Source organism: Peromyscus eremicus, chromosome 19, assembly GCF_949786415.1.
Source record: "Peromyscus eremicus chromosome 19, PerEre_H2_v1, whole genome shotgun sequence".
Lineage (NCBI taxonomy): Eukaryota > Metazoa > Chordata > Mammalia > Rodentia > Cricetidae > Peromyscus > Peromyscus eremicus.
Window position 1 is genome coordinate 33531929 of NC_081435.1, and position 22356 is coordinate 33554284.

General features: G+C 40.3%; 1 protein-coding gene across 2 annotated transcripts in view; it reads right to left on the reverse strand.

The window, feature by feature from the left end:
* Mcc (MCC regulator of WNT signaling pathway) overlaps positions 1–22356 on the reverse strand; it is a 366985-nt gene that overhangs the window by 290938 nt on the left and 53691 nt on the right. The window contains exon 1 of one of the 2 annotated variants that reach the window (XM_059246233.1): positions 20653–20728. The exons of the other annotated variant lie outside the window; for it this stretch is intronic. Within the exon in view, the coding sequence (XP_059102216.1) occupies positions 20653–20683 (31 nt within the window). The 5' untranslated portion in view covers positions 20684–20728. Of the gene's footprint in view, positions 1–20652; positions 20729–22356 lie in introns of those variants that run through there. 2 annotated transcript variants of the gene reach the window in all.

Sequence of the window (22356 nt, forward strand, 5' to 3'; positions counted from 1 at the left end):
AGCTCTAAATGAGATGTCTCCATCAAATCTCTACCCTTGGAACTTCAAGGAAGGGGAGGCAGAAAGAGTAAGAGCCAGAGGGATGGAGGACACCAGGAAACAGGCCCCCTAAATCAACTAAGCAAAGCTCATGTGAACTTGCAGAGACTGAAACAAGTCCAGGTCCTGCACAGGTCAGCACCAGGTCCTCTGCATATGTACTATAGTATTTTTATGGAAGAACGAATGGGTTTCTGATTCTTGTGCTTTTTCTTGGAATCCATTCCTCCTGCTGGTTTGCCTTGCCCAAATTTGATGTGATAGTTTTGTTTTATCTTTTTATATTTTATTTTGTTATGTTTTATTGTTATCTCTAAGAAGCCTTTTTCTTTTCTAATGAGAGACAAAGGGAATGGATCTGGATGGAAAGGGAGGTAGAGAGGAACTGGAAGAAGTAGAGAGAGGGGAAACTGTAACCAAAATATATTGTATGAGAAAAGATTCTATTTGCAATGAAAGGGGGGGAGAGTGTTATTTAATGCAATGCGGATTGTGTTTAACATTTGTACGTCAGGTCAACAATCTTACTCAGGAAGAAATGATACGTGGACAAACATTCTTGCATAAAATGACTCACAACCCATCAGCCAGATGTAGTTAAATGGACTCACTCACCCTGATGAGATCCATGTCATTCTGCCTTACTACATACCCAGAAGGCAAGAACCAAGAATATTTAGTGAATATAAGTATGAAGTGTCAACATTTAATATTGGCTAGAGTTTTTTTTGTATTTTCTCAAGTGCGATAGCACCTTAAGATTCTGATTCTTCTTTTCTTTTTTCTTCTTTTGTGTGTTGGGATCAAATCCCGGGCCTTGCACTTGCTAAACAAGTGCTCTCTCACTGAACTAGACACCAAGTCCCCCTTCTGTTTCTTTTCCTTAATAACATTTTATTACACCAAGACTAATGATAAATCTTATACTATTACTAGTCAACATCCACAATTAGTTGATAGACTTTATACTTGGTTTGTTAAAACAGAAATGGGGCAACAATCTTTTGTTCATTTGTAGAAAAATATTTAGAAAAAAAAACAGTATATATTTTCTCCAGATACAATATTTTATTGAGAAATATATGTGTGTGTGTGAATATATCTACATATATACTCAGTTTTTACATTCTTGGCTAAAGAAATAAATAATACACATATTAGTGATCTTTGCATTATTATAACCAAGTATGTGTGGTGGCTAACTGATGAACTTAGTTTTAGAGGTTTAAGGGAATGGTACCTACATCAGCTCAGCTCTGGTGAGGGTCCTTCTTAGCTGTATCGCATTGTGGTGAGGTCTGTGTATGCAAACCAAAAGACGCCATCTTAACTGTAACTCCATGGATCTCTCTGGTGTTAGAGCTATGTGTATTCTTTACAACAGTAAAACTGAGTATTTAGTGTTAATGCTAATTGAAAATGTAAACAGTTTGTTAATCAGAAAAGCACAGGGATGGAAATGTAGCTCAGTGGTAAGAGTGTGAGCTTACCAATTGAACCCGGGGTTCAATCTCCAGAGCCCCCATTCCCTCCAAAAGGAAAAGAAAAGCGAAGACAGCAAGTGTCAGTTGGACTTGTTTATAGAGTGCATCTCTGGGAAAGCCCTGCTCTCCAAGAAGGCTGGGAGAGAAAGAATGCCAAGTGCTGAGACCCTTGCACTGTGGGTGCTTGGCAGCTACAGGCGAGTACTTTAATCTCATCTTCAAAATGCCACCCAAGGTGAGCTCCAAGGCCTGCAATTACTGTGCTTACTCACCAAAGGCATTCTGCCACCTTCGAGCACACCTCCTTGAGAACAAAGGCTCGGAAGGACCTAAAATCCACCTTAAAGACAGTAACAGCAATCCTGATTACACGCAAAGCCCACCGCACAAAGAACCTCACGCTATTTAAACATCTTACATATATCATCTTTTTCTGGCCTATAGTCTATGAAGAGCAATTATTTTTTTCCATTTTTAGAAGACATTTTTCTTTAACCTTAAGTTTATGGACATTCCTTTTTTTCCTTCTCCTCTTTTTTGGGAGGCTTAGAATCCTGATTAAAGAATTGGGGTTTTGCCAGGTATGATGGCGCACGCCTTTAATCTCAGCTCTTGGGAGTCAGAGGCAGGTGGATCCCTGTGAGTTCAAGACCAGTCTGGTCTACATACTGAGTTCCAGGACAGCCAGGGCCATGTAGAGGTAGCCTGTCTGAAAAAAAGAGAAGGAAGGAAGGGAGGGAGGGAGGAAGAAGGGAGGGGGAGGAAAGAAAGAAGGAGAGAAGGAAAGAAAGAAAAACTAAAGAAGGAAGGAAGGAGAAAAGGATAGAATTAGGGTTTTCTAGTTACACAGCTTAAAGTCAAATGAGACCTTAATCAAGTTATTCAACCTTCATGTCGGTCTCCTTGTCTTTAAAATGAAGGTTGCCAGAAATAAAATTAAAATGTGGAAAACTTAAGACAGTATCCAAAAATGTTAGCAGCTATGTGGTCACATTTATTTCAATCCATTTTAAACAACAGTGAGCAGAGACATGGGAGACGTCCATGCTCAGCTCCTACAAGGTAGGGGTTAGAATTACTAATTCTTAGTAAACAACACTTTTGGTACCTAACTAATGCTTGAAATCTCAAACAATGGTAAAGAGTAACATAAAGAAAGGTAAAATAACCCATTATGTCAGTACCAAATGTTAATTTACTCTGATTATGGACTATTCCATTAATATATCAGCTTTATGCTGGCGAGATGGCTCAGCAGGGAAGGGCACCTGCCACCTAGCCTGATGACATGAGTCCAGTCCTGGGTCCCAAAGGGTGGAAAGAAAGAACTAACTCCTGTGTGTTGTCCTCTGACTCATACACATCCATACACTTCCCCACACACTCATCCACAAAATAAACAAACGTAAATAAGAATCAGTCTTTGGTACTGGGTTGAATAGACTTTGTCTCCATATTTCACCTGGGTAATTCTTACTGGAGAGGAAGCTCACCTTTCCTGGACCGGAAGCTAGCTCAGCCCCATGGTGGTGGCAGTTTAGAAGCAAGGTAGATACAAGAGACATATTGGACCTGTGCCGTGGCCGAGACCCCTCTGATTTCCACTTCCCATTCCTTCCTGTTTATCCTTCATGTGAAGGCTGGCTCCTCTTGTCCCCACACAGAAAGAAGACAGTGTCTGAGGGATCTGATGCCTCCATTAACAGTACCTGACTATGGTAGAGGTCATTCATCTTTTCAATGATGTGGATGGTGCAAGGAATATTACTTCATTACCTTCAGTAGCAAGAAAGGAAATCCTCTTTCCAAAGTTCTAAGAAGCAGATACCCCTTCCAATCCAGAGCTAGCACAAAAGGAAGAATTACAGGAGAACATGAACAAATTGGCTTTCGGGTATCAGGCTTCCCTGCCACAGCACACTCACTGTGTCTAGAGAGTTCCATGGTCAACAGAAACAGCAGAAAGGTGCTCAATCCACTACAGGATCAACACAAACGCAGATCATGTATTAATATCCATCAATGCTTAGTAGTAAGCATTCAGGATCCAGATTCCCACAAAAGACACAGGCCTTCCTGGCCTCAGATTAGATTGCAAATGCAGGCCAATTGTTTGAACATCTGTGCCTGGGTGAGGGGATAGCTAAATATTGCTTATTTATTCTTTTCAAAGAACAAAAAAACAAAGACAAAGCAAAACCAATTCAAACACTGGCTTTGCTAAGGGGCCATTAACAGTTTTATTTCTCGGCAATAAGTTAGTCTTGTTTGCCCTGGGCTAGCGTTGAACAGTCACTTGTTGGTGCCCTGTTCTGACCATGTGTGTGTCTCATGCATTCTTGCCAGGGGCAATGTCCTGGGTGCCAACGTAAGAGTGGAAATAGAGTGGGAGACGTGTCATTAGGAGCCACAACTCTCTCCCCCTCCATCTCCCTCATACTGCTAATGGGTGACGAGATAGGGAAGCCAGGAAGTGCATTTTTCTTCCTGAAGTGTGCTTATTGCACTATCACCATTAGTGGATATTTTTAAATGCCCTGCTGTGCATAAGCAAGTTCAACAATCCTTGATGTGCTTCTCCACAGGCTGGGGGATGCTAATGGGAGGGATTTCAGAGACAACTCAAGGGGCAGCTGGAATAAACGCTTTATAATTCTCCTCCAGCTACAGCGTCTATTCTTCTCTTCTGTACCGAATTTAATATAAAAGGCAAAGCGTGTGCCCCTGGGCAGTTAATAATTTAGTTATGAAAGCACAGCTGAGGCTAGCATCTTTAACCTTCTGCAAAACAATTAAGATAATACTTGGCAGCTCATTTTCTTGGCTTGTCTAAACTAGATGAAGGAAATAAACAAGAGGGTTGACTCAGGGCTAAAGAATTCAGAGGAAACTTTAGGGAAAGAGCATTATAATGAAGAGCCTTAAGCACAAAGAGGTGTTAATTGAGTTTTGCTTGAACAGGACAGAAGGCTCAGTCCCTTGGTCTCCTGAACTGGCTCGGGAGATTATGTACACCATACACCAGACTTTAAGAGTTCTCATTTATTTTGAAAAGTTTGTCTTTTTCCTAAATTGCGCATATATTAGATCCATTTCTCTTTCTCTTACAAGGAATATGGATGGCCTAAGTACTAGCTAAGCCTTGGTGTCGTTGCTTTTAACTACCGTTGGCGGGAGGGTATAAGTAGGGACTTCGCTCACCCAGGCTTGCCTGCTGTGAAGTTAAACACGCCACACAAGCACTGGCTGGCACGCCCAGAGGACCTGCCCTACTTCTTGGCTGAAACTCAGCCTAATCCTAATGGGAACTTCAGGGAGGAAAATATGTAAATAGAAATTTTAAAAAAAGAGATTCTGATTCCAGCTTTATAGCAAAAAAAAAAAAAAAGCTATTATCCTTTATTCCTAAAAGATAGTTTTTTAGTTTTTTTCATTTGCCTTCTTAATGGGGTGGATTGTATTACTTAACTATATAATAACGTAAATATTAGTCCAGTTTACATTTTTAGCAGTAGAAATACACAGTATCTTGTCTATACACTACTGTTTATGATTCACTAGTATTTGTCTCTGATTTTTACATCGCACTTGAGTAGAGTTGGTTTGTAATTTTCCTTCCTCACAGAGTCCTTTTGAAGTTTGATTTGTTTGTTTCTTCGTTTGTTTGAGACAGGATCTCATTATGTAGCTCTGGCTGTCTTGGAGCTTGCAATGTAGACCAGGCTGGCCTCAAAGATCTGTTTGCCTCTGTCTCCAAGTGCTGGGATTAAAAGTATGCACCACGATGCCTGGCTCTAAAGTTTCAATATTAAGGGGTGTGTGTGTGTGTGTGTGTGTGTGTGTGTACACATAAAAGTGGAATTACTTATTGCTGGGCATTAGGTAGATCTCAGCATTGAAGCTGTCTGGGCCTAGAGTTTCCTGTGGGAAGATTTTTTAAAAATTACTGTTTCAGATTTTATGTTCTTGAATGAATCACTTTTATACTAATGTTTTTTCTGATAAAGATGCCTGTTTCTTCTAAAATGCCAAGAATATTTTTAGGAAGTTGCTTCCAATATTTCCTTTTTGGAATGACTGTAGCACACAGAGCTGTACCTCCTCTTCCCTCCTGATACTGGCTAGGGAAACTCCTCTCTTTGCCCCATGGCCTGCTAACAGGACTGTACACTTGGCTAGCGGCACAGTCTTGACTCAATTGTACCTGTGTGAAGCAGGAGTGTTGATGTCTGGCTCTTGCTATGTCTGTGCCCTCACATGGCAAATGACCTCAGGCTAGCTCAGTGTACATCCAACCAAAAGTTCCAGACATTTCCAAGTGCAGTGTCCAGGAGCTCTAGTATGGAACACAGCCATTGTGGGATCCCTGGTTTTCTCCTCCACTAGAGCACAAGTCTAGATTACAATTTGTAATGGATTGCCTGTTCATCAGCAAAACTTCTCCATTTGGCCATCAATTCTGGCTTTCTAACAGTCATTCTTCCCACCCCCTACCTGCCTTTAACAATGATTTGTGCTAGGCAGTATGGCATACATTTGCAGTATCTGCTGGCTGCCTGGGAAGCCGAGGCAACAGGATTCCGGAGTCAGAGAGCAGCCTTAGTAATGAGTATTTTATTTTTTTTCTTACCTTTATTATATATTTTCTTCTATTTTGTGTTCATTCTGCTGTCAATGTTTCTTGGAATGGATACCCAGCTCAACACTTTCTTTTGCTTTCTAATATACACTGAGAGCTAGGAAGCCTTTTCTTCAGTAATGTTTAAGTGGTATTTCAGTTGACATTTTCAAAATCTTCCAGTTCAAAGCATTTTTCAATTTTCATCATTCATCTCTGATCAATGTGCTATGTAGGAATATTTATGATTGTGAAATTTGGATGTCAACTTGATTGGTTTAAGGGGTACCCAGGCATCTACCAGGTAAAGCACTATGTCTGACCATGTCTCTAAGTGTGCTCAGAATAAACCAACCTTTGAGTTAGCAGATGAAGTGAAGAAGATCTCCCATCATCCAATGTGGGTGGGCACAAACCACTCAACTGGGGTCCCGGATAGAGGGGAAGATGAAACTCTGCCTCTAGAGTTGGAAGGTCTTGAATTGGAAACCCCTGGATTCTTGGAACTTCTTCCCTGATTCTCCAGCTTTCAGGTGGAAGACCATGGGACTCTGAGGCACAGATAAGTTTTAAGTTGTTACATCTTTATCATAAATATATAGCTTTAACGTTTTGAAATTAGTCTGTTTCTAATAGTGCTTTTGTGATATGGATTTTGTTTTCTGTTTCTGGCACGTGGCCTACAGTCTTTGGGGTTTCCTGCTCCATTTCATTTTTCTCTTTTTTTTTTCCTCTGGAACTCTAGCTTGGTGATGTGCTAAACTCTCCTGGCCCCAGTATCTCTTTCTTGTTTTGTTGTTTTTTTAATCTGCACTTTCTAAACAGAGCTCTCTAACTTTACCAGGTTACCCTCTCTCTCTTCACCTCGTTTGTTAATGTTCTCTTTAAAAAATTTTACTATTTTAAATTATGTCTATGTGTGTGTCTGTTTGGGTATATGCATTCGACTACAGTGCCCTACAGGCCAGAGTTGTCGGATTCCCCCAACCTGCAGGTACAGCCCATTGGGTGCTGGGAACTGAACTCAGGTCCTTCGAAAGAGAAGTAGACTCTCTTAACTGCTGAGTCACCACTCCAGTCCCTTAGTTGGTTCATTTTCATCATAACATTATAGTTATTATTACATCACTGTACCTTCATTATTATTTCATTATATCTTTCCCCCAGATATTCATTTGGTTCTCTTTCAAATCTTTCTGATCTTCTAATATTTTTATGCTGACATTTTCGTGTGTGTGTGTGTGTGTGTGTGTGTGTGTGTGTGTGTGTGTGTGTGTGTTCGCGTGTATGAGAGTATACTTGTATGGGCATGCACACATGGGCGTGGAGGACACGGGTGTCTTTCCTTATGGATTGCCTACCCTGTTTTCTAAGACATTCTCTCAGTGGAACCTGGGGCTCACTGATTAGGCTAGACTGGCTAGACAGGGAGCCCTAGGAATCCACCTATCTCTACTTCCTCCCTGCTGAGATTTCAAGTGCGTGTGACCACTGTTTTGTTTGTTTGTTTGTTCTGTTGTTTTTAATGTGGATTCTGGTGTCACACTGAGGAGCTCCTGCTTGCTTTGTACAGGCTGAATGGTTTCTCCAGCTCCTAAGGCTTAGATTTTCTTTTTGAACATAGTGAATACAAATCATGATATATTCTTCATTCATTAATGCCAATGACAAACTCTTGGTAGGTTTCTTTTTTAATTCTATTTTTTGTTTGTAGTATGAAATTACTTATATATTTAGTAGTTATATATACTAAGTTGCTCATATTCTGTAGAAGATTCTATGGGGATACTCTCTGAGAACTACTTCCTCACCTCCAGGACAATTCCTCTTAGAACATTCTGAAGAGAATATATGACATGCTCTTTTTCTTCAGTCTTATAGACTATACATATATTTATTTCCCCCTAGCTTTTGAATAAAAAGGCATGTCTTACTAAGCCTAGAATTTATCTTCTGTTCTCATGTCACACAAAAGGACACAATCCAAAGTTCATTTTTTCAGACACCGACAGCAGTCATAAAGGTAAAAGTGATGTGATGTTCCAAATTTGTCATTACCTTAGATTTTAGAAAATCTTTACTAGCAATTACGTGTGCTAAAGGAATAATTTTGTTTGGTCTTTTTTGTTGTTGTTGTTGGTTGGTTGGTTGGTTGGTTTTGAGAGAGGGTCTTTCTACATAGCCCTGACTATCTTAAAACTCACTATGTAGCCGAGGCTGGTCTTGAACTCAGAGATCTGCCTGCCTCTGCCTCCCAGTGCTGGGGTTGAAGACTTGCATGCCACATCATGCCCGGTAAGGAATAATTTTAAAACATTATTTATCTCAGCTTTTTAAGTTACCTTCCTTGTATTGGAGGCCACATGCTGAAATCTAACCATAAGCCTTTATATAGACATGAGTATTTGTTATTTAAATTACAGCACATTAACAATGGTGCTGAAACTACATGTTCACAGATGGGCCATAATTTTTTAATTGTTTCAAAGTGGCTTCCCATTTTCCATCAAATTAATAATTTTTTTGCTAATTTCACTGGTTTAGTTTCTCGTTTGTGAGCCCACTGTTGGTTCTTGGCCAGTTAAATGAATCCCACAGTAATTTACGATATATAGATTATTTCATCAAATTTACTCTGCAAACCTGCTCCTGGACCTTCTTCCCCTGGAACTCCCACCTGGACCATTCCAAGGAAGGTTATGCTTTCTTTCTCCTTCTCTTATATTTTCAAGGATTTTTTTTTTTCTGGGCTAACTCTCTCTCTCTCTGGAAGTCAAAGGGCTTTTTACGAAAGGAGGCATGAGAAGTAAGTATTTGGAGACACCACCTACATGGATCATGCATATTGCATCCTTATACTTGCTTAATCACTGGCAAGGAATTCTGCATTGTAAATAATTTCTCCCCAGTTCAGAAGCCACTGCTCACTGGTATGTGTCATCGTTGTCTATGAGAATTAAGGCCGCTATGAGTTTAAATCCTTTGCATTAGTCCTGCTATTTCCTCTCACTTTTCTCTGTCTTTAGCATTATGAAACTTCACAATGGTGTTTGCTGTGGTTTGGGACAGCTTCCATCTTTTACACTAGGATTCTCTCTTTAATTTTTAAGTATTTTAAAATGTTATTTGGTCAAGGGAGTGCCACAACACACGTGCAGAGGTCAGAGGACAACTTTGCTGGGGTTGGTTTCCCCTCCCACTATATGAGTTCTGGGGGTTGAACTTAATTCATCTGGCTGGGCAGCAAGTGTCTCTGCCTGCTGAGCCATCTTTCCTGCTGTACATTAGAGCCCTGTACATCAAGAAGCATGCCTTGTCGTTTGAAGGAGATTGTGGTTTGCTGATTCATTCCCCTGCTCTTTTGTGTGTTCGCTCTTTCAAAACTATTATTTCAGCGATGAACATCTCATTGCACCCCTACACCTGTTCTTGTATGTTCCCACCTGTGTTCTATTCCCTTACCCTTTTGCTCCTCCTTCTGAAAGACATACTTAGGTTTCTTTCTATCCTTTCTGCTGCACATTCCCTGGTGTGTGAGTGAGCAATGGTACTTTTTACTGTTCTTTGCTTTGCAGATGCCATTTTGCTCAGGGCGTACTAAGTCAGGGTGTTTTGTGTGCTCTTGCTGGGAGTCTCCATGCTCTTTCTTTTCTACCACATTTGGTTTCTCGCCTTAGAGGAATTCAGCAGGTCTAAGATAATAGGTGTGTAAGCAAGCGTGCATGCATGGTACTGGAAATTAAGCCCCAGGTTTTATACTTACTAGGTGACTGCCATACCACTGAACTGTATCCTCAGCCTTCTTTTTTTTTTTTTTTTTGAGAGTCTCATTAAGTTGTAGGTTGGCCTTGAACTTGCAACTCTCCTACTCAGCTTCCTGAGTATAGAGGCCTGTGTCACTATGTTCAGTTAGTTTCCATTTCTTGATACTGTGGTAGCCCATTAGACTCAGGTTAGGAAATACTGGTCTTATATGAAATTAATGAGAGTTTAAAAACATTTATTTTATATGTATGGGTGTTTTACCTGCCTGTATCTCTGTGTGAGGGTGGTCAGAAGAGGGTGTCAGAGCCCTTGAAACCAGAGTTACAGATAGCTGTGAGCTGCCACGTGGGTTCTAAGAATCAAACTCAGGTCCTCTGAAAGAACGACCAGTGCTCTTAGCCACTGGAGCCATCTCTCCAGCCCCTTAATAACAGGTTTTTTCCCCTTATTCCTTTTTAGGTAAAAGCAAACAAGAAAATGAGATTTCATGAGCATTTACCCCTCTCCTTCCCTCAGCCTTCCCACTGCTCTCCTGCTCCCTTTCCCCTTCTGGAATGTTCTCTTCTTTCTCTTCCTCGATTGAATCAGTTCAAGTAATAAAACTTAATCATTTTTGGAACATACAGAATAAAGAGCTGACAAAGATGAATATATTCTCTGGTTTTATTTCTAATGTGTAATGCCTGTAAGTATGTGAGTGAGGGCACTACATGTGAGCTTGATGTCTGTAGAGTCCAGGAGAAGGTATCAGACCCCCTAGAAATGGAATTCCAGATAATTCTGAGCCACTCCCTGGGAGCTGGGAGCCACACCCAGGTCTTCTGCAAGAGCAGCAAGTGCTCTCAAGCACTGAGCCATCTTTTCTAGCTCTCTGGTATTTGGGTTTTAAAAGGAGCACACAAGTATTTCTAGGAAGTAAACCAGAGTAACAAACTGTGAGGGTAAAACTTACTTAACTTACTTACCTTCCCCTGCCAATGTTCAAACCTTTCTTTCTATTCTTTGCATTCTCCCCAGTCTACTTTCACATCCCTTGTGTCTGATTATTCCCTCCTCAAGGCCTCCTCTTTCTCATACAACTCACCATGGTCCTTTTGTGTTTCCTGGCCTCTACAGATACTCAGTACAGCTTAAACACAGAAACTAAACAATCTGAAGCTAGGATTTGCATATAAGAGAAAATGCATGAGCATGCATCTTTCTGGGCCTGGCTATCTCACTCACTATAATATTTCAGAACTTCCCCCATCTTCCTAAAATTTCATTTTTCTTAAGTGTTTATATATGTGTATATATATATATATATATATATCACATTTTCATCATCCATCCATTAGCTGAAAGCCATTTAGGCTGATTCCGATTCTTAGCTTTTGTAACTACAGCAATGAACGAGGATGCACAGCTTTCTCTACTGCAGGACACAGAAGCGACATCCTGACTTTGGACTTCGCTAGCCTCCAGAAGAGTAAGAAGTAAATTTCAGTGGGTCCCAAGCTACCCACACTGTGGCATTTTTATATCAATCCAGACCACAACAAACTAAAATATAAACAAGATAAAAACAATAAAACAAAAGTGGACTGTGCTAGAAAAACTACAAATGTTTTGAATGTTTCTTATTTTATTATTAAAGCAACCAAACATTGACTCTTTAGGAGTCTCAGGTAACATTTCTACAAACAAATCTCTACATAGAAATTCCTAACACACACACACACACACACACACACACACACACACACACACACACACACACACAAACCCAAGTAATTTTAAAGTCCGTTCTCAGGTTTTGTTCATACAGCAAAAGACACAGAGAGAAAGAACACAGCAGTATCCTAGGAGAAGGACATCTACATTAGGGGCCCCAGTCCTGTTCCTGTTCTTGTCTGTCCCTGCCTCTAACGATGACCTAAGATATCACATCCAGTCCTGCAGATTTCCAAACTACACTATACAGAGGGTGGAACTCAGAGACATTTAACAGAGCCTCTGGAATGTAATCTTGTAATGAAGGGCAAACGTTTAGCAAAGTACTCTAAATCTGAAGTCCTATACATCAGAGGTGGCCCTATAAATACCAAGCAAGAAACCTAGCATGCTCATTTTTGCAGGAAAAAAATGATTTAGAACTGACAGTTAGCATCTCTAAGATGAGACCTTAATGTACATGCAAGGTACCAGAGTCAATGACACTTCAACTACAAGAAAAAAAAATGTTTTTCTTGTGTACAGCAAGCTAAAATGGACCAACTGGAAGCCATACAAAAGTCTTCCAAAACAGCTATGTAAATCGAACTGACTTAAACAGTCATTTACTAATGCTCTTTCATCTGTGTTCTCCAAAGGATCTGCAGTCCTCTTACAGGAGATAAGAAGGAAGGAAAATAAACCCTTCCTGAGGCTCAGTGATTGCATGGTGATTGGCAGATTCTCCAGAATGAACAATGGACAATGGAGCAGTCTAGCCAAACCAAACAGCTTCTGTGAGCAGACCCAGCCTTTATCTCGGCCAGTAATCAGTTTTCTTCCATGAAAAAAAAAAAAAGTATCTAAAATTACGCCAAGTTGTATTGCTGCCACTGAAATTGGAATGGCTTCAACAACCCATAAAAACAGTGACACTTAATGAATTGCTTCAGTGAAATTGTGATGGAGAGAGAAAATAGGTGAACGGCTTTATTGTCTTCCATGTGGTTCAAAAGATCTCAACACAGCTAATACTAGTACCCTTCATGCCAGATTCACAGCTGAGACAACACACCTGGATTCTCACGAACTTTTTCACTTCTGCTGGCTAAAATAAATGCCACTAGGAAGCAGCTGAAGTACCTAGCATTAAAAGGCATGCCAGCACAAAGCAGGGGGAAAGAGGCTGATAAAAGGCAGGAGGAGACGAATTCTGGTACCAGTTTGTACTACTTGAGACATCATTTTAAAAGAATTTACACTGCTACAGAGAACATTAAATCACACAGGAAAGCAATCTACAAGACAAATGTAAAACAGTCAACATCTCAAGGAATATTTGAGACGCAGGTGATCTCATAGTGCCTACTCAGAAGTTTAAAAAAAAAGAGAGATATTTTTTCTTCTTATATATTGTCCTATAATTTTCCTTTTTATGCAGTGAACACAAAATAGAGAGATATCCAGTATAGCATTAATGAAAATGGACATCATAAATACAGAAAAGAAATAACTAGACTTTGAATAGACTGAAAACGAACTTTTAATTCTGATAAGCATCATACATCTGACTCTTGATTATTTGTACTTAGATGAGGTCAAAGTAATCTAGCTTTACATTCACTAGATGCTTTGCACTTATATTTTAGTGTGTGGATTCAAGTACCTGAGAACCCACAACACCTCAAATAATCAGTGAAGATAGGTTAGTGGGTCAGGAGTGGGGAGGTGTCAGAGTCTCCTGCTTTGTTTCACGAGATCTCTTAGTCTCTCCTCAGACGGCATGACTTAAGCTAAATCTAAATAAACTTCCTAGTCTAGTGCTCCATATTTTCTCTTGGTTATGAAAATCAAAATATCCAGTTTTAATGGCTGCTGCTGATCTTTATTAAAGCCTTAAACTTTATTAAGGATACTGTGTTTAATTCCTTAATTACGCTCATATTTGAAAGCAAGGCTTGCCACTCATATAAACCGCCCCTGGATACTCTGGACTCTCCTGTATGAACACATTTGCACTGCAGAACTGCTTCCCTACATAAGTTAAGTCGGGACACATACACACACATACACTCACACCACTCACATGACCTGAAGGTACTGCATCCGTCAGTTAACCCTAAGAATGCCTTGCCTGCCATCTCAGCAGTGGTTGGGCAGCCTCAGATTCTTTTTCCTCCTTGACTCAAATGGGTTTTTAAGTCATTGCCTGGAATCAAAGCAATGGTGAGCTCTAACGTCAAGATCCCTAAAAGGCCAACGAGGACAAAGCAGAAGAGACACAGCTTTGAGGTTTGTGCTTTACAGGGATCCTTCTCCATAGCGCATCCTAATCTTTTCCACTAAAGCCCACCAAAGGCAGAAAGAGAGTCAAGAAGTCTAGGAGACAAATGCAATCACCTCCAAGCTAGATTTTTTTTTTTTTGAAGCCTCATGCCTTATCTTGGAAATTCACTTGAATTCTCAATACTCCCTATATGTCAGCATTTGCTTTAATCCAGTTTTGAAAGCAAAATGCTAGTGTGTGCAATTTCCCACCAAACCATCAGTTAACTCAGTGCTTGAGAAAGTGAATGTTTTCATCTTGAGGCTTTTAGATCCCTTCATCCTGAACCACTGCCAGGAGTCCTTAGATGGCCACGGGCTTTATTACGAGGCAGAGGAAACTTAATGACTGGTTAAACTTTCTAGTAAAGTCTTCTGAGTCTTTGCTGCAACCTGGGCATGTTCCTTCATCTCTACATCCTTATATTTCTTTGCAGTTACTTCCAGAATGTTCACTTTGGCTTTAGGCCTTTCCGTCGTCGTCATTGCCTCTGACCCTGGTTCTTTCTAGTCTCCTTTAGTGCATTTTCTTGGCATTACCCATTTTCCACTGGATGGCTTTTAATGCTCTATTAGTTGTAGTCATACCTTTCATCTTGATTCCTACTCATTTCACAGACTTCTAAAGAATAATTCTCATGCATACCTCATCTACTGCTCCATGACAGGCCACTATAAAACTCAGCGACCTAAGAGAACAATTAATCATTTGTCTTAATTCCCAGGCCAACAGTTTAGACCAGGCTTGTGTGGGTGATACTTTGGCTAGCCCCATCTGAGATCAATAATGTAATGATTTACAGCATGCTAATGGTTTGGTGCTACAGAGACTTGAGATGTCTGCACTCATTGGTTGGGGGATTTTGTTCTTCTGGTTAGCTGGGCCTCTACCCTAGTTAGGGTTACTATTGCTGTGATGAAACACCATGACCAAAAGCAATTTGGAGGCAAAAGTTTTTTTGTTTGTTTGTTTACTTACATATCCTGAGTCACATTCCAGTGAGGGAAGCCAAGGCAAGAACTCACCTGTAGAGGCAGGAGCTGATGCAGCCAGGGGGATGCTGTTTACTGGCTTGCTCCTTGTGGCCTGTTTGGGCCTAATTTCTTTCTTTCTTTCTTTTTTTTTTTTTTTTTTTTTTTGGTTTTTCGAGGCAGGGTTTCTCTGTGCAGCTTTTCACCTTTCCTGGAACTCACTTTGGGGACCAGGCTGGCCTCGAACTCACAAAGATCCGCCTGCCTCTGCCTCCCAAGTGCTGGGATTAAAGGCTTATGCCAACACCGCCCGGCTGGGCCTACTTTCTTATAGCACTCAGGATCATCAGCCCTGGGGTGGCCCCACCCACAATGAACTGCACCCTCCCCCATCACTCACTAATTAGGAAAATGCCCTACAGGATCACCAACAGCCTGATCTTACAGAAGCATTTTCTCAATTGAAGTTCCCTCCTCTTCTAACTCTTGCTTCTGTCAAGGTGATATCAAACTACCCATCCTAGCCTCTTTCTGAAGTGTGGTCTTCTGTCACTTGTTAGTCTAGTTTAGGCTCACCTTCATGGTGGCAGTAGCATTTCTAGAGATGCAAGAGAACACTGCCAGGGGTCTGAACCCTCAGCACTAGCCTTTGTAGAATTTCCTGCAACTTGTGACATTCTACTGGCAAAGGTGAGTGACAAGGCCAGCCTAGATTCAGTGACTGAGGAAAAGGATTCTCTCTCTCTCTGGGGAACAGCTGTCAAATGCGGTGGGTGTGTTTTTCAGTCAGCCGCTTAACCCTGCAGACTGCTTTTGTCAACTAAGGAGAAAGGATCATTATGAAGGTACTTCTTAGATACTAGCTGAAGGGACATCAGTCTTGTCCTGTTTGATTTCGTCTAGCCCAAGAGTACAGCCGGGGAGTAAGAACAGATTTGAAAAGAAATGAATATGGAACTATAAATTGTTACTCAGAGATATTTCGTTGATAGACCCAAATATAGATGTTTTTACAAAGAAAAAGGCCCAGCTAGGTAGACAGCACCTGACTATATCAGCAGTCAAGAGACAAAGGCAGGAGTATCATGAATTTGAGGCCAGTCTGGGCTACAATATCCTGTCTCAAAACAACAAGCAAATAGAAAACAAATCAAAACCCACAAAGAAATCTGTGTGTTTATGGTTGATAGTAAATTACAAGTGGTTGCTGTCTTAGCTAGTTTTCTATTGCTGTGAAGAGACACCATGATCATGGCAACTCTTGTAAAAGACAGTATTTAATTGGGGCTTGCTTACAGTTTCAGAGGGTTAAGACTTATCAGCATGGCAGGAAGCATATTGGCATACAGGCAGACATGGTGCTGGAGAAGGAGCCAAGAGTTCTATATCTTGATCCTAAGGCAGCAGGAAGAGAGAAAGTCACTGGACGTGGCTTGAGCATTTGAAATCCCAAAGCCCAGGGCCAGTGACACACTTTCTCCCACAAGGCCATATCTCCCAATCCTGCCCAAGTAATGCCACTCACTAATGACCAAGCATTCCTCTGGGGGTCATTCCTATTCAGACCACCACAGTTGCCATGCCTGAGACTAAGTGTTGTATCAAACAGTCTTATTTACTGATATTCTCCTTTATTGATCAATTACTCACTGATCACTTGTCATGTGCAAGGCTCATCGCTATTTACCCAGAGCTCATAATCTACTAGATGAGATAAAAATAGAAGTGAACAATTGAACACACATGATTCAAGATGACGAAGCATGCCCAGGATAGAACAAAAGCACACAAGCCATAGGCTGTCCACTTGTTCACTAGAAAATTCAGTAGTTTGGTTGGTTGTATGACATGAAAAACAGGTATCTTCCAGTTCCTAATTACATATGCATATACATCAGCACTATCCATCATTATTATAACCTTTTGAGGCTTGTGGGAGAACATACACAAAGAGGACAAAGGAGGCAAGATTTACATTACAAGACCGTATGGTGGGCATCTGTTATTTCTGCCTGCTCAGCATCCATCCTCCTTCAAGTAGTGACAGGACCTTGACGTCTTGAACCTTTTCTGCAACTCTCAGTCCATATGATAATACATCACCCCACCAAAATTTGACAGGTTGATCATGTGATCTAAGCCTGGCCGATCACTTCACTGTATCCTGGCTAGAGTAAAAATTTCAAGTATATAGGTAGGCCTAAGAAGGGCCAGTGGAACCAATTTCCAGTACTATTATGATAATGGTTTAGAAGACAACAATCATTTTTTCATGTTACCCCAGAATGAGTGTAAGCTTGAGCTTCCTAGAGGCCATAAAAAAGACCCAAGAAGAAAGCCCATTCTGGGGGAACAGGCTGAGTCACCAATATGAAAGACTGATGGCATGTGAAATTCTTAATGCAGCCATATGCGGTCCAGTTGCCCAGACTTCTCTGCTAATTGTTAATTGCTCACTCAGTGCTCAGAGGGGACTTAAATCACCTTTGACATTGATTTGTAGCCAGAATTTTATATTCTAGGCCAATCCGATTAGAATGAAAAATGCCTTCTTGTCTTAAACTGTTTTAAGAATTAGAAAATAATTTATGAACACAGAAAAAAAATTAAAATGAACGTAAGAGTAATATTGATCTGAAAAACTGCATCAAGATTAGATGGATATTTGTGAGAGATAGGGGATGGCTAATTTGGGTTGTCAACTTGACTACATCTAGAATCAACTAAAACCCAAGGAGCTGGACACACCTATTAGGAATTTTCTTTATTGGATCCTTCTAGGTAGGAAGATCCACCTAAATCTGGAACAGGCAATTTGATGATACCTACAGTTGACAGAAGATTCCTCTGGTAGCATGGAGGCCACTAAAAAACAATGGTTAGAAATATTTGAAGGGCTTATGGTGGGGAACAAGGAATTTAGTGACTCTCTATATAAAGCTTTTGACAGTTTGTGAAAAGAAATAAGAAAAATGACAAGCTAGCTGCTTGTTTCAAGAAGCTCTGATAAAATGGCAAATGAAAAGTATGAACTCAATGAAAATGCTAACCAGCTCCAGAGTAGTATGAAGTCTGAAGGTTTCTAAGTGTGGCCTGGGCAAGCATCTTCTTCCCAGCATGAATTCTAAAGGTTTCTGAGTATATCCTGGAAGAGCATCTTCTCTCCAGCAAGGTTTCCAAGTGTACCCTGGAAGAGCATCTTCTCTCCAGCATCCATAGAGCTCAAGCTGTGGAAAATCAAACTCAAGCTGATAAGACTGGTTGACTCAAAGCAAAAGTTCAAGTCACAAAAAAAGAAAAAAAATCCAAGTCGCAAAGAGTATTGATGATTAAAGTAGGAGCACCGGTTGGTAAAGAGTAGGACTCTGTAACTTAAGCTGGAGATGTGTGAAAGGACTTTACTGGACCTGAGAACTTAGAACCTTCATCCTCTGAAGATTTATCTAACCTGAGGAATTCTCTCTCCATCCTTAGCAGAAGATGCATCCCCCCACCCCCCATAATATTGCCCTCTCCACCTTTGCGGAGGGAACTAATCCTTCATTATCTGTCAAGCCGGCCGTGACTTTCCCTGAAGGAGATGCCAGGTATGACAATATTTATGCCCCCAGTGCCTATGAATAACTGCCTCTAGACCTATAACCAGACTTAAGGCAAAACAGGTTCCTAGAGGGGAGATAGCAAGTGCAGTCTCCGAGGAGTTGTGCCATACCACTAAAGAGCTTAATGAATTTGCTAATTCATTCAAACAGAAATAATATGGGTAATATGTGTGGGGATACATTTTAAGGGTGTGAGATAATGGTGGAAGGTACATAAAACTGGATCAGACAGGGTTTATTGATATTGGCACAATGAATGAGGATTCTAGGTTTAATATGGAATCTCACACTTTTTAAAAAAAGTATCAAAAGTTAGTTTGATTGGTTGGCTGAAACATTTGTCATAAAACAGCCTACTAAAAAGGAGCTGGAGATGCCTGGTATTACTTAGCTTGGTATTGATGAAGGAATCTAATGGCTCAGGAAAACTTCAAAGCTAACGTGGGTGTGCTGTGCAAAACTGAATCCTCCATAATGGGAAGGCCCAGAAAACACGCCCTTCACTAATACTTTAAGACAGAAACTGGTGAGAGGAACCCTGGCACACTTTTTCTCCTCTACAAAAGGAGGAGCCTGTTGTTAACTTGGGAGTACAGTGATGATCCTATAGAAACTCTCACTTATTGAAAGCCTAGTGTGAGTAAGCACTGAACAGGATCTTTACAGGTGGTAGCTTACTAAATCTTCCAACTATACTATAATATACATATTGATGCTCTAACTTCAGTTAATACATTCTGATATATATATATATATATAAAACATCTAATATCTATCTATCTATCTATCTATCTATCTATCTATCTATCTATCTATCTATGTATATCAGAAAGAATAATTAAGCACCCACGCTGAATCCCATAGAAATTCAGTGGTAACCTTGTATCTTTCAAGTACATAATACAAGTCAATTGCCTAAAAGTCATCTGGTGCACACAGTAAATATTATTACATTTAACCATTTGTTATTATTGTTGCTATAACTATCAAACTATACAGCTGGTATCTGTTAGTCAAAAAGATTTTAAAATATTATTTTTTAGATGACTTTAAGTGGATATGAAAATGTATTAATTCCTAGTTGTTCTGGTATCTTAATTTTTCCCCAAAGTATATTTGAGCAGGGAATGCTCTGTGAGGTTAAAAAAAAAAAAATCTATGGTCAATTAAGCTAGGAAACTGTGATGCATTTTATTCCTCTCCTGGAGAGTCCCAAGAAGCATTAGCACATTAAAGACTCTGAAATATCTTGCAGTAAAGAAAACTATTAATCTGCTTTAACCCAAACTTTTCAAAATCCTTGACAAAGGAATTCTTTCTTCTCATAATATTTATGATCATCCCTTGAAATCACCATTCCACGGAGAACACTTGGGATAAATGAATCTATTGAAATTCCTCTTCCAAGTTGAGCATGTAATGTTTTGACAGTTCTTTTTCTGCCAACTCGACTCCCTGCCGTGGATGTACTGAGAAGAGTCAGAGCCCACAATAAAGTTTCTCTGACAGTTAATCATGAAACCAGAGTTTTTCTTAGGCTTTTCTCATGACAGTCCAACGTTCTTTCTGTTTTTCTCCATCTATAGCCACAGGTCAAATCTCTACATTTTCTTAAGATTCATATTCATGGTATTTTTCAGCTCTGGTTACAGACTGTATAAGTGCAGCATCTCACATTTTGTAGTCTGAGCTAGGACTGACGTAGCTCAGGGGTAGAGTGCTTCTCCAGAATGTGTAGGGTCCTGGGTTCCATCTCCAGCCCTGCCATTTAATTTCTCACCCTCTTCCTTTTCTCTACAATTAAACTGTGAAAATGCACGCATCTGAAACTGTACACTGCTCTTCTGTATACCCCGGAAGGAGCATGCTCACAGTGCAGTCCACACTCACTCCTTCATTTAATATCCTGTATCAAGCATCTCCCACAAGCCAGGAACTGTCCTTAGTGTCCCCATTAGTAGTGCTTCTTATTGTTGTGACAAAGTACCTGAAAAAATAGTAAATTAAGAAAGAAAGGGTTTATCTTTGGCTCACAATTTGAAGACGCATCCCACCATGGCAGGACGGTGTGGCAAGAACTTGAGGCAGCTGATCACACAGCCCTTGTAGTCAAGAAGCAGAGGGAGTTGATGCCATGGGGCTCAGCCCGCTTTACCTTTCTGTTTCAATCCAGGACTCCAAGCCATGGGATGGTTCTAACCAGACTGAGTCTTCTAGAAAGTCTCCCATAGGCACACCCAGAGGTTTGTCTCCTAAAGGATTCTAGATCCTATTAACTTGACAACCAGTATTAACTGTCACAGTGCTGGAGTGTTGAAACATAAAAGACAGGCAAGTTCATTAGCAGTCTCATAGAAGCTGTATTCAGAGAAATTGGTAACTACATGTTCAGGTAGATTCATACTCTAACATCAGATAAGGCCATGCGATACGCAGTTAGTGGGCATGAAAACGGAAAACATGATGAGAGGCAGCAGCTTTAGCTTGAGAAAGGCAGTCCTGTTGATCCATCAGTTAGCCAAAGTCTGAATTACAAAAAAGAAAGTCAACCATGGTATACATTTGCAGAAAACATGGTCAGAGGAGGCTGTCTGAGTTTGCCAAATTGGAAGACTAGCAGGAAGGTCAGAGTGGAAGGGTGTGCAGAAGGGAGTCAAGTAAGTTTTTACTGTATTAAGGTTGGGGTGTCTCTGAGTGATGCAGAAATACATATGGCTTCTACCTTATCCTGGACCCCATGGTTACATATACACAAATCACTGGCACTAACACATACATGTTTCGAGCCATGAGAGCAAATGAAAGCATCTAGGGAAGAACATGATGCAGGCACTAGAACCGTCAGAACTGTGAACTAAACAAACTTTCTGTTCTTTTTTTGTTCTTCTTTTTAATTATTAAGAAATTTTCTATTCATTTTACAACTTTCTTTTCTTTAGAAAGCTATCTTGTCTCCATATTTCCCCAAAAGTAGTACACAATGGCCCAATATGCTTGTACTCAGTTCTCAGCAGGAGCCAGGCATTGCTTCAGATGGTGGCATATGTGTACTAACTCCTGACCCTGCAAATAATAATTGCCCCCAGTTTACACTTGAGAAAGTAGAGGCACAGAGAGTTTGAGTGATGATTTGAAGAGTGTTATGTTGACAGTACAAGTGACAAAAAGATTCACACTCGGACTCTAAAGCATCAATGACCAGAATCAACTGGTAGAGGGGTTCACAGCTGTGGGTTCTTTCTCAACTCATGACATGTGTTACGATTCATCTCTTCTCCGTTACCTCTTCTCTTTCAAGGATATAAATTTATATCAAAAGGCTGAATGAAAACTATTGTTCAGCCTTTTCTCTTGTTGAGTCAATCTAGCGAGATGATAAAATCAATGTGATGTTACCATCAATTCTTTCAAGTTTCCCTTTCAGAATTTGCATAAGCCTCTACCATATACAGATTGGAATAAATGTTAGTCTCCTGGGGTGGCACACACCCATAACCCCAGCACTCTCAGGAGGAGCACTAATGTTTAAGGCTAGCCTGGTCTACATAGTGAGTTCCAGGCCAGCCATGGCTACACAGTCAGACCCTGTCTCAGCAAACAGAACAGAACAAAAGGCTTTTTAACAGTCCATATTCAGATTGAAAATAAATGTATCTGTTGTTTTAATGACTCTATAGCATTCAATTATTGGAATGTTTCATGGCTTACTTAACCACCAACCCAACACACATGCAAATTGTGTTTATGTATTTATACAAGAAATCTATGTTCCTGGAAGAAAAAAAAAAGGAAAAACAAGCTAGGCAGGATGAAATTATTACATTCCTTCATTTAATATTTATTTGGTGTCTTTTATGTC